Consider the following 12,086-nt stretch of genomic DNA (forward strand, 5'->3'; position numbering starts at 1 on the left):
TATATTTTAGCATTTGCATTTGACTCTAAAGTTTTCATCTCTCTATTAAAAATCTCCTTCTCTTCATGTATGTTGTCTACTTTTCCCACCAGGTCTTTTAACATATTAATCATAATTATGTTAAAGTCCCAATCTGATAGTTCCAACATCTAGCTTATCTCAGTCTAGCTCTCTTAATTGCTTTAATTCTTGACAATGAGTTTATTATTTATTTATTTATTGCATTTTTGGGTGTACCTTATAATTTCTTATTAAATACTGTACATTGAGTGTAGAAGAATAGTAGAGATTGTCCCCAGAGTGGATGGAGATCAACATTTTTACTCTAAAGGAACTTGTAAAAATTATTTAGTTTCTCTGAGTCTCAATACTTTTATCAGCAAAATGTGAATAAGCCCCAACTTCATAAAATATTATATGAAATATACAAAACATTAATGTAAAATAGTATTATCATTTATCTGCTGATAGACCTTAGTACTCTTGTTTAATATGGCAAACATACTTGATTTTTTAAAAAATTTTATTTACTTAAGTGTGTTTTTCCAGGACCCATCAGCTCCAAGTCAAGTAGTTATTTCAATCTAGTTGTGGAGAGTGCAGCTCACAGTGGCCCACGTGGTGATCTAAAAGGCAACATTGTTGTTAAGAGCATCCTGCTCTAATAAACTGAGCTAACCAGCCGACACTTGATTTTTTCCCCCCCTAAATGGTGACATCCTTTTTTACTTTTAATTGAAAATTCCAACTTAGTTTAAAAATCCTAATAAAAGTACAAATTATAAAGCCAAATGCCTCCGTACATTCAACTAAGACTGTTCTATAATTGTGCATTCCTCTACTCTTTCAATAAAAAACATAAAACCGAAATTAGTGTCACTATATTTGATTTAATGTTCATAAATACACAGATAAAAATTGGAGATCTTCCAAAGATTTACCCAGTATTTACTTTCAAAATAGTAACAATATTTTTTATAGAGGTGGTATAAAGAAATGCCCCCACTATGATTCCTACTGTATATTGATTCTATGTGGGGATTGAAATCATTCCTTAATCTACAAAGAATTTGGAAACTATCAAGAAAGATGATAATAATAGATAGTGTGAAAAAGTATGTGCTTAGAAAATGCATCAGATGAAATTGTTAGGTGAAGAAGGGTTTCCTGAAGGTGAAGACCCAGGATTTCTGGCCAGAAATGGCAAAAGTGCTTTCTTTCTTTTTCCTTTAGGATCTGGGCAACATTTCTTCCATGTCTGCAACGACGTAAGAGACAACAGCCCAAAGAGCGGCAGCAACATTCATCTGCTTTGGATCCATGACAGTAATGGTGTCTCCATGGGAGTGATGGAAGGAGAAATACTTATATAAGTCATCAAGTAGACTGGCTCCTGGGAAGAAAAGAGGAAGAATTCTTAATGAAGTATTTTGACAAACACTGCTGAATAGTTGCTCAGAAATCATTGTCACTCATTTCGACTTCATTCTTTCCTGCTCCTACTATATAGGCCACAAGGGCAGAATAGTTACTGTCCCAGCCTCTCTTGCACCAAGGAATGGCCATGTGACACCATTCTGACTAATAGTATATGAGTGGCAGGCCGTGAGAGAGTTCTATGTAAGTCTTTACTGACAAAAAACTAAGGAGAATACCCTAACGACACATTAAAGATAGATGAGAAGAAAAAGCTGCTGCTAAAAAGGTAGCTTGAGGTGAGCTTCTGTAAATCTACCCTGGAATTTACACCTAATCAAACAACAAACACTCCACAAAGGACTCCCTGCACAGCAGACAGGCAAGACGAACAGGCCCACTACTGAATACACCTAAAGGTGGGTGAATCGTGCGAGCAGGGGAGGAGGGAAGGGAGATGTGCAGAGACGGAGCCTCACGGGCGCAGGACGCAGACCTAGCTCAGTGCTCCCAGCTCACTGCATCCAGAAGCTACTGCAGCTGTGGGAGACGGAAAAACTCGGACTGCTAGGGCTCCACTTATGGCCCACAGGGCTGAGGGGGCAGCATATAACACGGCTGAACCCAACGCTCATGGCAGAGACCTCGGAGCAAAGACTAAGGGAAGAAGGTTGAAAATGGTGGTTTAAGCTCTCACTGCCGAGCAGAGACTGGAACCCTTAGGCAATAGACTAGCCACCCCCTCCCTACTCTCCCAGAGCTCGCCCTGCCCCCACCAGCTTGGTGCTAGAAGTGGAACAGTAGCAGTGTCAGATCAAAAGAACAGAATATTTGCTGTTCTGAGAACTGCTGACGCAGACATACATTTCCAGCCCAACTAGTTCTGGGAAAGGGGAGAAAAATGAGAAAGCAGGACAGGCTGTGGTGGTTGCCACCATTCTCTGGGCCACCTCGCACAACTCACCCCACCCGTGGCCCGACCTACTGGGTGGATCCCTACAGGAGTAAACAGAACTGCTGAAACATACGGGCTCTGAATCTGGTGCAGGAAAAGCTTTGGAACTTAAAAAGCTCTCTGCATACCCACATGGACACTGCGCCCTGTGACCCAGGCAAACTATTAATAGAGGAGAAGCCTGTCTCCCAGGGAATCCCCCCATTGTGTGAGAAGGTGGAATAGTGCAGAAAAAACATAGCACTACCGTGTGAGAGACAAATAAAGGCCTGCATGCAAAGAAAAAATAAAACATTCTACCAACGAGTACTGGAAAACAAAAGAAAGACCTCATCCTACCAACCTTGCAGAAGCCACTCCTGTAGATGTCTAGGAAAAGCAATAACAAATCACTAATTGCCATGAATAACCAACGCAACAAGACAGTTCAGAAAGAAAGTGAAAAGTCTCCAGAAAAGGAACTTAAAGATATGAAAATATGTGACATAAAAGACAGAGAATTCAAGATTGCAATTCTGAAAAAAACTCAACAAGATGCAAGAAAACACAGAAAGGTAGTTTAATGAACTCAGAAACACAATCGAAGAACAACATGAGCATTTTACAAAAGAGATTGGAATTTTAAAATAGAACCAAATGGAATTTCTGGAGATTAAGAACTCAATAGTAGATATCAAGAATGAAATAATCAGCTTAGGTAGTAGAGTTGACCAGATGGAGGAAAGAATCGGTGACATCGAAGATAGAAACCTGGAAATTACACAGATGGAAGAAGAAGGAGACTGGTGAGTTAAAATAAATGAAAGAACTCTACAAGAACTTTCTGACTCAATCAGAAAGAGCAATATAAGAATAATGGGCATACCAGAAGGAGAAGAAAGCGAGAAGGGAACAGAGAATATATTCAAACAAATTGTTGATGAGAATTGCCCAAACTTGTGGACAGAACTGGATCCTCAAATCCAAGAAGCAAATAGAACACATAATTACCTCAATCCCACAGGCCTTCTCCAAGAAACATTGTATTGAAGCTGTCTAAAATCAATGACAAAGAAAGAATTCTCAAAGCAGCCAGGGAAAAGAAGACGGTAACCTACAAAGGAAAGCCCATTCGATTATCATCAGATTTCTCAGCAGAAACTCTACAAGCCAGGAGGGAGTGGAACCAAATATTCAAAAGAAAAATTATTGAAAGAGAGAAATTATGAGCCAAGAATAATATACCCAGCAAAGAACTCCTTTAGATATGAAAGAGGAATAAAGACCGTTCCAGACATACAGAAGCTGAAGAAATTTTCTAATACATGACCTGCAATACAAGAAATACTAAAGGAGGCTATTCGACCACCATCAACAGGGACAATTTGTGGCAACCAAAACATAAAAAGGGGGAGAGTAAAGGCCAGAACTGGAATATGGGAATGGAGAAAGTAAGCATGCTGAAGAAAATGGAATACTTTAAATATCGAACTTTCTTTTACATAAACTTAAGGGTAACCACTCAAAAAAAGATCCAGAACTGAAATATATACTGTAATAAAAGAAGAAACAGAGGGAAACATCATAGATACAACCACACAGAAATAATAGACAACAACAAAAAGGCAAAGAAACAATGGAGACACAGCTTTACCAGAAAACTAAAGATAGAATGACAGGAAATCCTCACATATCAATAATCACCCTAAAGGTAAATGGACTGAACTCACCAATAAAAAGGCACACAGTAGCAAATTGGATCAAAAAGCTAAACCCCACCATATGCTGTCTCCAAGAGACAATTTTCAGCTACAAGGACGAGCGTAGACTCAAAGTGAAAGAGTGGAAATTGACACTCCAAGCAATGATACTAAGAGAAAATCAGGTGTAGCCATAATGATATCAGATGAAAAAGACTTCAGGGTGAAAAAGATAACAAGAGACAAAGATGGACATTTCATAATGGTAAAGGGGACTATACAACAAGAAGACATAACAGTCATCAATATTTATGCCCCCATTCAGGGAGCACTGAAATATAGCAAGAAACTACTAACAGAACTAAGTGGAGAAATTGACCAGAACACAATTGTACTAGGGGACATAAATACATCAATAACCGCTATGAATAGATCATCCAAACAAAAAATAAATAACGAAATAGCAACCCTAAACGACACATTAAATGAAATGGACATAATTGACATATATAGAGCTCTTCATCCTAAAACATCAGACTTTACATTCTTTTCTAGTGTACATGGAACAGTCTCAAGGATAGACCATATATTCGGACATAAAATCAGCCTCAGCAAATTTAAGACATTGAAATCATACCAAGCATATTCTCTGAACACAAGGCTTTGAAACTGGATATCAACTGCAAAAGAAAGCAGGAAAAACACAAATACATGGATATTAAAGAACATACTTTTAAAGAATGACTGGGTCAAAGAAGAAATTAGAGGACAGATCAAAAGATACATAGAAACAAATGATAATGAAAATACATCCTACCAAAATTTTTGGGATGCAGCGAAAGCAGTTTTACGAGGGAAATTTATATCATTACAGGCCTATCTCAAGAAATAAGAAAAATCCCAAATAAATAACCTCATGTTACACCTTCAAGAACTAGAAAAAGAAGAACAAGTGAAACCCAAGGTCAGCAGAATAAAGGAAATAACAAAAATCAGAGCAGAACTAAATGAAATAGAGAATAAAAAGACAATAGGAAAAATTAATGTGACAAAGAGCTAGTTCTTTGAAAAGAGTAACAAAATTGATAAATCCCTGGCTAGGCTCACTAAGATAAAAAGACAGAAGACACTAATTAACAAAATAAGAAATGAAAAAAGGGGAAGGTATCATGGAAGCCACAGAAATACAAAAGATCATCCAAGAGTACTATGAAGGACTATATGCCACCAAATTCAATAACCTAGAGAAATGGACAAGTGCTTAGAAACATATAGCCTTCCAAGACTGAACCATGAAGAACTGGAAAATCTAAACAGACCGATCACCAGTAACGAAATTAAATCAGTCATCAAAAACCTTCTCAAAGCAAAAGTCCGGGACTAGATGGCTTCACTAGTGAATGCTACCAAACCTTCAAAGAGGATCTAATACCAATCCTGCTCAAGCTCTTCCAAAAAATTGAAGAAGAGACAGTACTCTCTAACTCATTTTATGAGGCCAACATTACCCTGATAACAAAACCTGGTAAAGACAACACAAAAAAAGAAAACTACAGACCAATATCTCTGATGAATACAGATGCAAAAATCCTAAACAAAATTCTAGCAAATCGAATACAACAATGCATTAAAAAGATTATTCATCACAATCAAGTGGGGTTCATCCCCATGGCACAAGGATGGTTCAACATCCGCAAATTATCAATGTGATACATCACATAAAGAAAATAAAGGACAAAAATCATATGATTATATCTATTGATGCAGAAAAAGCATTTGACAAGCTAAAACATCCATTTATGATTAAAACACTTAATAAAATTGTATAGAAGGAAAATATCTTAACATGATAAAGGCCATATAAGACAAGCCCTCAGCTAATCTCAAAAATTAATGGTGAAAAACTGAAGCCCTTTGCTCTACGTTCAGGAACACGACAGGGCTGTCCCCTATCACCTCTGCTTTTCAACATAGTGTCGGAAATCCTTGCCAGAGCAATCAGACAACAGAAAGAAATAAAACGCATCTACATTGGGAATGAAGACGTTAAATTATCACTTTTTGCAGACTACATGCTATATATAGAAAACCCTGAAGACTCCACCAAAAAGCTACTAGAAACAATCAACGAATACAGTAAAGTTGCTGGCTACAAAATCAACGTACAAAAGTCCATTGCATTCCTATGTAATAACAACAAAATCTCCTAAAAAGAAATAGAAAAAACAATCCCTTTTGCAATTGCAGCAAAAAGAATAAAATACCTAGGAATAAACTTAACCAAGGATGTGAAGGATTTATATGCTGAAAACTATAAAACATTTTTGAAAGAAGTTGAAGAAGAAACAAAGAAATGGAAAGACATTCCGTGCTCATGGATTGGAAGAATCAACATAGTTAAAATGGCCATATTACCCTAAGCAATATACAGATTTAATGCAATCCCCATCAAAATCCCAATGGCATTTTTAAAAGAAATAGAACAAATAATCATCAGATTTGTTTAGAACCACAAAAGACCCCGAATAGCCAAAGCAATATTAAAAAAAAGAACAATACTGGAGGCATCACACTCCCTGACTTTAGCTTGTAGTACAGGGCTACAATAATCAAAACAGCATGGTATTGGCAGAAAAACAGACACATAGACCAATGGAATAGAATTGAGAACCCAGAAATAAAACCACGTAAATATGGAAAGATAATTTTTGACAAAGAAGCTAAACACATACAATGGAGGAAAGACAGTCTCTTCAATAAATGGTGCTGGGAGAATTGGATAGCCATGTGAAAAAGAATGAAACTAGACTGCTATCTGTCATCATGTAGCAAATTAATTCAAAATGGATTAAATACTTAAGCACAAGACCTGACACAATAAACTGTATAGAAGAAAACATAGGTACTAAAGTTATAGATCTTGGGTTCAAGGAGCATTTTATGACTCTGACTCCAAAGGCAATGGAAGTAAAAGCTAAAATAAATGAATGGGATTATATGAAACTTAGAAGCTTCTGCACAGCAAAAGAAACCATCGACAAAATAAAGAGGCAACCAACTGAATGGGAGAAGGTTTTTGCAAACAGTGCCTCCGATAAGGTGTTTGTATGCAAAATGCATAAGGAACTCATGAAACTCAACAACAAAAAAACCAAACAACCCAATTGAAAAATGGGCAGAGTTCCTGAAGAGACAGTTTTTCAAAGAGGACATACAAATGGCAAATAGACATATGAAAAAATGCTAACCATCACTAATCATCAGAGAAATGCAAAGAAAAACCACAAGGAGATATCACCTCACTCCAGTCAGAATGGCTTTCATCAACAAGACAAACAGCAACACGTGTTGGAGAGGCTATGGAGAAAAAGGAACCCTCATACACTGTTGGTAGGAATGCAGACTGGTGCAGCCGCTATGGAAGGCAGTGTGGAGGTTCCTCAAAAAATTATGAATAGAATTACCATACGACCTAGCAATCCTTCTCCTGGGTATCTACCCAAAAAATCTGAAAACATTTATCTATAAAGACACGTGTGCTCCAATGTTCGTTGCAGCTTTGTTTACGGTGGCCAAGACATGGAAACAACCAAAATGTCCTTCGATAGATGAATGGATAAAAAAGTTGTGGTATATACACACAATGGAATACTATTCGGTGGTAAGAAAAGATGATACAGGAATATTTGTGACAACATGGATGGGTCTTGAGAGTATGATGCTAAGTGAAATAAGTCAGACAGAAAAAGCAGAGAACCATATCATTACACTGATATAAACTCAAAACAACAAAAGAACAAGACAAACAAATGAGAAACAAAAACTCATAGACGCAGATAATAGTTTAGTGGTTACCAGAGGGTAAGGGAGGTGGCGATGGGTAATGAGGGTAAGGGGGATCAAATATATGGTGATGGAAACAGAACTGACTCTGGGTGGTGATCCCACAATGGGATTTATAAATGATGTAATACAGAATTGTACACCTGAAATCTATGTAATTTTACTAACAATTGTCACCCCAATAAATAAATAAATAAAATAGATAGATGAGAAGTTTGAAGCTATATGGGACAAAAAGCCCACACACTAAAAATGTCAGAGTGGAAAGACAGAAGGAGCTTGGATTTTGAAAATATTGCTAACTCAATGAACAAGCTCTGCACCTCCTACTTCTGAACTTCCTGCTAAAAGAGCTAAAATAAACCTTTATTTGTTTAAGTAGCTGATAGAAATGTCTTCATATTTATAAAAGAAGACAGTATCTTTTTTTGTATCTGCAAGAGTGCCAATTATGTATCTTCCTGTATACAAAGGGAGGTCAATGCTCCTTTACTAATTTTCCCCCTCAAATTGTTCATTTACTTCACATGAAATTCCCTGGCAACCTCCAAGGTCACCAGAAGGAGTCTCTCGTCCACTTAAAAGCTTTCTTCTCACTCTAGTGAAGTTTTTCTCTATAATAATTTCAGTCATGGATCAGAGACTCAGGGACCCTTCATTGTGTCACATCCATTCTTCAGAACCTACTGGGCCCATTTTATGGATTCCACCGTAGTTGTTTAGTCTATTGCCTTATTTATTTGTTTGAATACTTACTGTTTTATTGTGAAATATACCATACATACATAAGATTGTAGAGAATATAAATGTGTATTATCAAGGGTGACAATATAAAAACTATACATATGTCCAGAATTCATTGCAAGAGACTATCAGTCCCTTTGAAACCTATTTTATGAGCTATGCTCACCAGCCTCCTTTCCACCACTTGTAGATAGATACATTCCTCCTTTCAGAGGTCACCATCCTATTGTGAGTCTGTGTGACTTGCTTTTTGTACTCAAATAACAGTTTTCTGTTACATACTATCAGCATTCTCTAGGGTCTAAATGTAGGACTGAAATTGCTGAGTTATAGAGTATGAGTGTATTAAATTTATCAGGCAATTCCAAAATGTTTTCCTTTTCAATGTATATTTCTACTGTCACTATAAGAGACATTCTCTTGCTTTACATTCTCTCTGGCACTGGGTATTGTCAAGCAAATTTTTGCTAATCTGGTGGGTGTGAAATAACATCTCACTATGGCTTTAATTTTAATTTTTAAAATTATTGATGGGATTGGACATGTTTTCATATATGTATTTTTCTGTCATTTGTGTTTTCTCTTTTGTGAAATGCCTACTTGTGCCTTTTGCTGATTTTTCAATTGATTTGTTTGTCTTTTCTTACTGTTTTGTAGTTCTTGATATATTTTAGATACTAATCTTTTGTTGGTAGTGTGTATACATCATATCCAAATTTGTGGCTCTCTTTTCTGTTTATTATGTGTTTTGATGAATAGCCATTCTTACTTTTTTTTTTTTTTTTTTTTATTAATTAATTTATTTATTAGTTTCAGGTGTACAAAACAAGGTAATACTTAGACGTTCATCATTTATATCCCTCATACTGTGAACCCCCCTCCCCCCATCCACTATCCCTCCGACCTCACACTGAACCATCACATTATATATATAAAATTATAGTTGGCATTCATTAATGTTTAGCTTCTGATGTACAATGCCATGATCAGGTATCCACAGTATCCCTGAGGTGGTCTCCCAAATAGGACGCATGTCCATCGGATACCCAACAAAATCTTTACAACATTATAGAATACCTTCCCCAAATTAATTTTCAAAAGAAAAACCCTGAGGCCATCTTGTGGTTACCAGCTGCTTCCAAATCCCTTCACCTTTCCCCTTATCCCCAACCCCCTCTAAGAAGGACATACAGAAGGCAAGAAGACATATGAAGAAATGCTCAACCTCACTAACCATCAGAGAAATGCAAATAAAAACCACAATGAGATACCACCTCACTCCAGTCAAAATGGCTATTATCAATAAATCAACAAACAACAAATGCTGGCGCGGATGTGGAGAAAAGGGAACGCTAGTGCACTGTTGGTGGGACTGCAGATTAGTGCAGCCACTATGGAAAACAGTATGGAGGTATCTCAGGAATCTGAAAATGGAACTACCCTATGATCCAGTAATTCCACTCCTAGGCATCTACCCGGAGAAATCCAAAACTCCAATTCAAAAATCTGTATGCACTCCTATGTTTATTGCAGCCATTCTTACTTTGATACAGTTGAATTTATGAACTTTTTATGATTTTTACTTTTTACATCTTGTTTAAGAAATCCTTCCCTACTCTAATATCATAAAAATGCTCTCTGATGTACTAAAACTTTTAAAGTTGTGACTTTCATTTTTAAATTCTTCATCCATTTAGAATTGAAATTGATTTTTGTGTACAGTAGGCTTTATTTTTATTTGTCATTTGTCTCAGCAAAATTTATTGACTTAGTACATCCTCCTTTTCCACTGATCTGCAGTGTCAATTTTGCCATATATCAAGTTTCCTTATATGTGTGGGTGTATTTTGGAGCTTTCTAATTCCGTTCCACTGGTCTATTTGTCTATTCCTGTGGGAATACCACAGTATTTTAATTCCTGTTGCTTTCTAATCCTTGTTTCCAGACAGGGCAAGTTCCCTTACTTTCTCCTCTTCCTTCTTCAGAAGAAGGACCTTATTATTCTTGACCACTTGCTCTTCTAGAAAGTTTACAATCATTTTAAAATATTACAAAAATATTTTTGGATTTTGATGGGAATTATGTTAATCTCAATTTGGGGAAAACTCACATTTAATTAGGATGTTCTTATTCATGAAAATGGTGTGTTGATAAGTGTTTCTATTTATTTAAATTTTTTATAATGTCTTTAAAGTTTTATAATATAGTTTTGCATACCTTTTGTTACTTTTCTTGCCTCCATGGCTTATACTTTTTATTGCTAACTGTAAATTATAAATTTTTTTAAAAAGAGCATTTTCTGTTTGTAGCTATCCATTTTTAGCTTTAAAGATATCTGATTTATAAAATGCCAAGTGTCCATTTATCTTCCTACATTCTGGAATAGTTTGTATGAAATTAGAATGATTCATTTACCGGTTATTTTGTAGAACTTACAAAATCATCTAAGTCTGATGCTTTCTTTATGGTAAAAATTTTAACTAATGATTCAATATCTTTTCTGGTTATTGGCTTATTCAAGTTTTGTATTTCTTCTTGAATTCAGGTTGTGAGTATATATTTCTAGGAATTTGTGTTCTGCTCAAATATTCAAAATAATCATCAAAAAGTGGTAAATAATAACTTGTTTTTATCATTTTTTAATGTCTGCGGCATCTATAGGGATGCTCTTTTCATTCCCAATATTGGCTACTAGTTTCTTCTTTTTGTTCATCAATCTTGCCAGTAGTTTGTCAGGTGTATTAGTCTTTTGCACAAAAAAAGAAGTCAATTTTTTTTAATACTTTCTACTGTATAGTAGTTTTTCTCTCATTGATTTGTACTTGTATTTCTATTATTTCCCTCCTTCTTTCTTTGGGTTTATTCACTTTTCTAACTTCCTGAGGTGAATGCTCAGTCTATTACTTTGCAGACTTTCTTTATCTTTAGCATAAGAAATAAAGCTACAATCTTCCCCTCGATACAGCTTAACTATCGATATACTGCCAGTTCTGATGAGTATTTTCACAATCATTCAGTTTTAAATATTTACTAATTCCTACTTTGATTGTTATCTTTGATTCATGTGTTAGAATGTGTTTTTTTAATGAGCTTAATGACTAAGTCACTTCTCCAAATTATTAACATTTAGGTAAATTCATTTTTTCTTTTCTTTTCTTTTTTTAAAGATTTTATTGGGGAAGGGGAACAGTTCTTTATTGGGGAACAGTGTGTATTTCCAGGACTTTTTTGCAAGTCAAGTTGTTGTCCTTTCAATCTTAGTTGTGGTGCCATTCAGCTTCAAGTTGTTGTCCTTTCAGTCTTAGTTGTGGAGGGCGCAGCTCAGTTCCAGGTCAGGTTGCCGTTGCTAGTTGCAGGGGGCACAGCCCACCATCCCTTGCGGGAGTCGAACATGCAACCTTGTGGTTGAGAGGACGCACTCCAACCAACTGAACCATTCGGGAGCTCAG

The 12,086-nt window shown here is 36.1% G+C and overlaps 1 protein-coding gene across 2 annotated transcripts in view; it reads right to left on the reverse strand.

Moving 5' to 3' along the window:
- Positions 1 to 529: 529 nt before the first annotated feature.
- Positions 530 to 12,086, reverse strand: part of CPQ (carboxypeptidase Q) — a 660,399-nt gene continuing 648,842 nt past the window's right edge. Inside the window, exon 8 of one of the 2 annotated variants that reach the window (XM_081070557.1) lies at positions 530 to 1,393. In XM_081070557.1, the coding sequence (XP_080926683.1) occupies positions 1,230 to 1,393 (164 nt within the window). In that variant the 3' untranslated portion in view covers positions 530 to 1,229. The remainder of the gene's footprint in view (positions 1,394 to 12,086) is intronic. The other variant, XR_013994760.1, reaches the window with a different exon arrangement.

Source organism: Rhinolophus hipposideros (genome assembly GCF_964194185.1).
Source record: "Rhinolophus hipposideros genome assembly, chromosome: 13".
NCBI lineage: Eukaryota > Metazoa > Chordata > Mammalia > Chiroptera > Rhinolophidae > Rhinolophus > Rhinolophus hipposideros.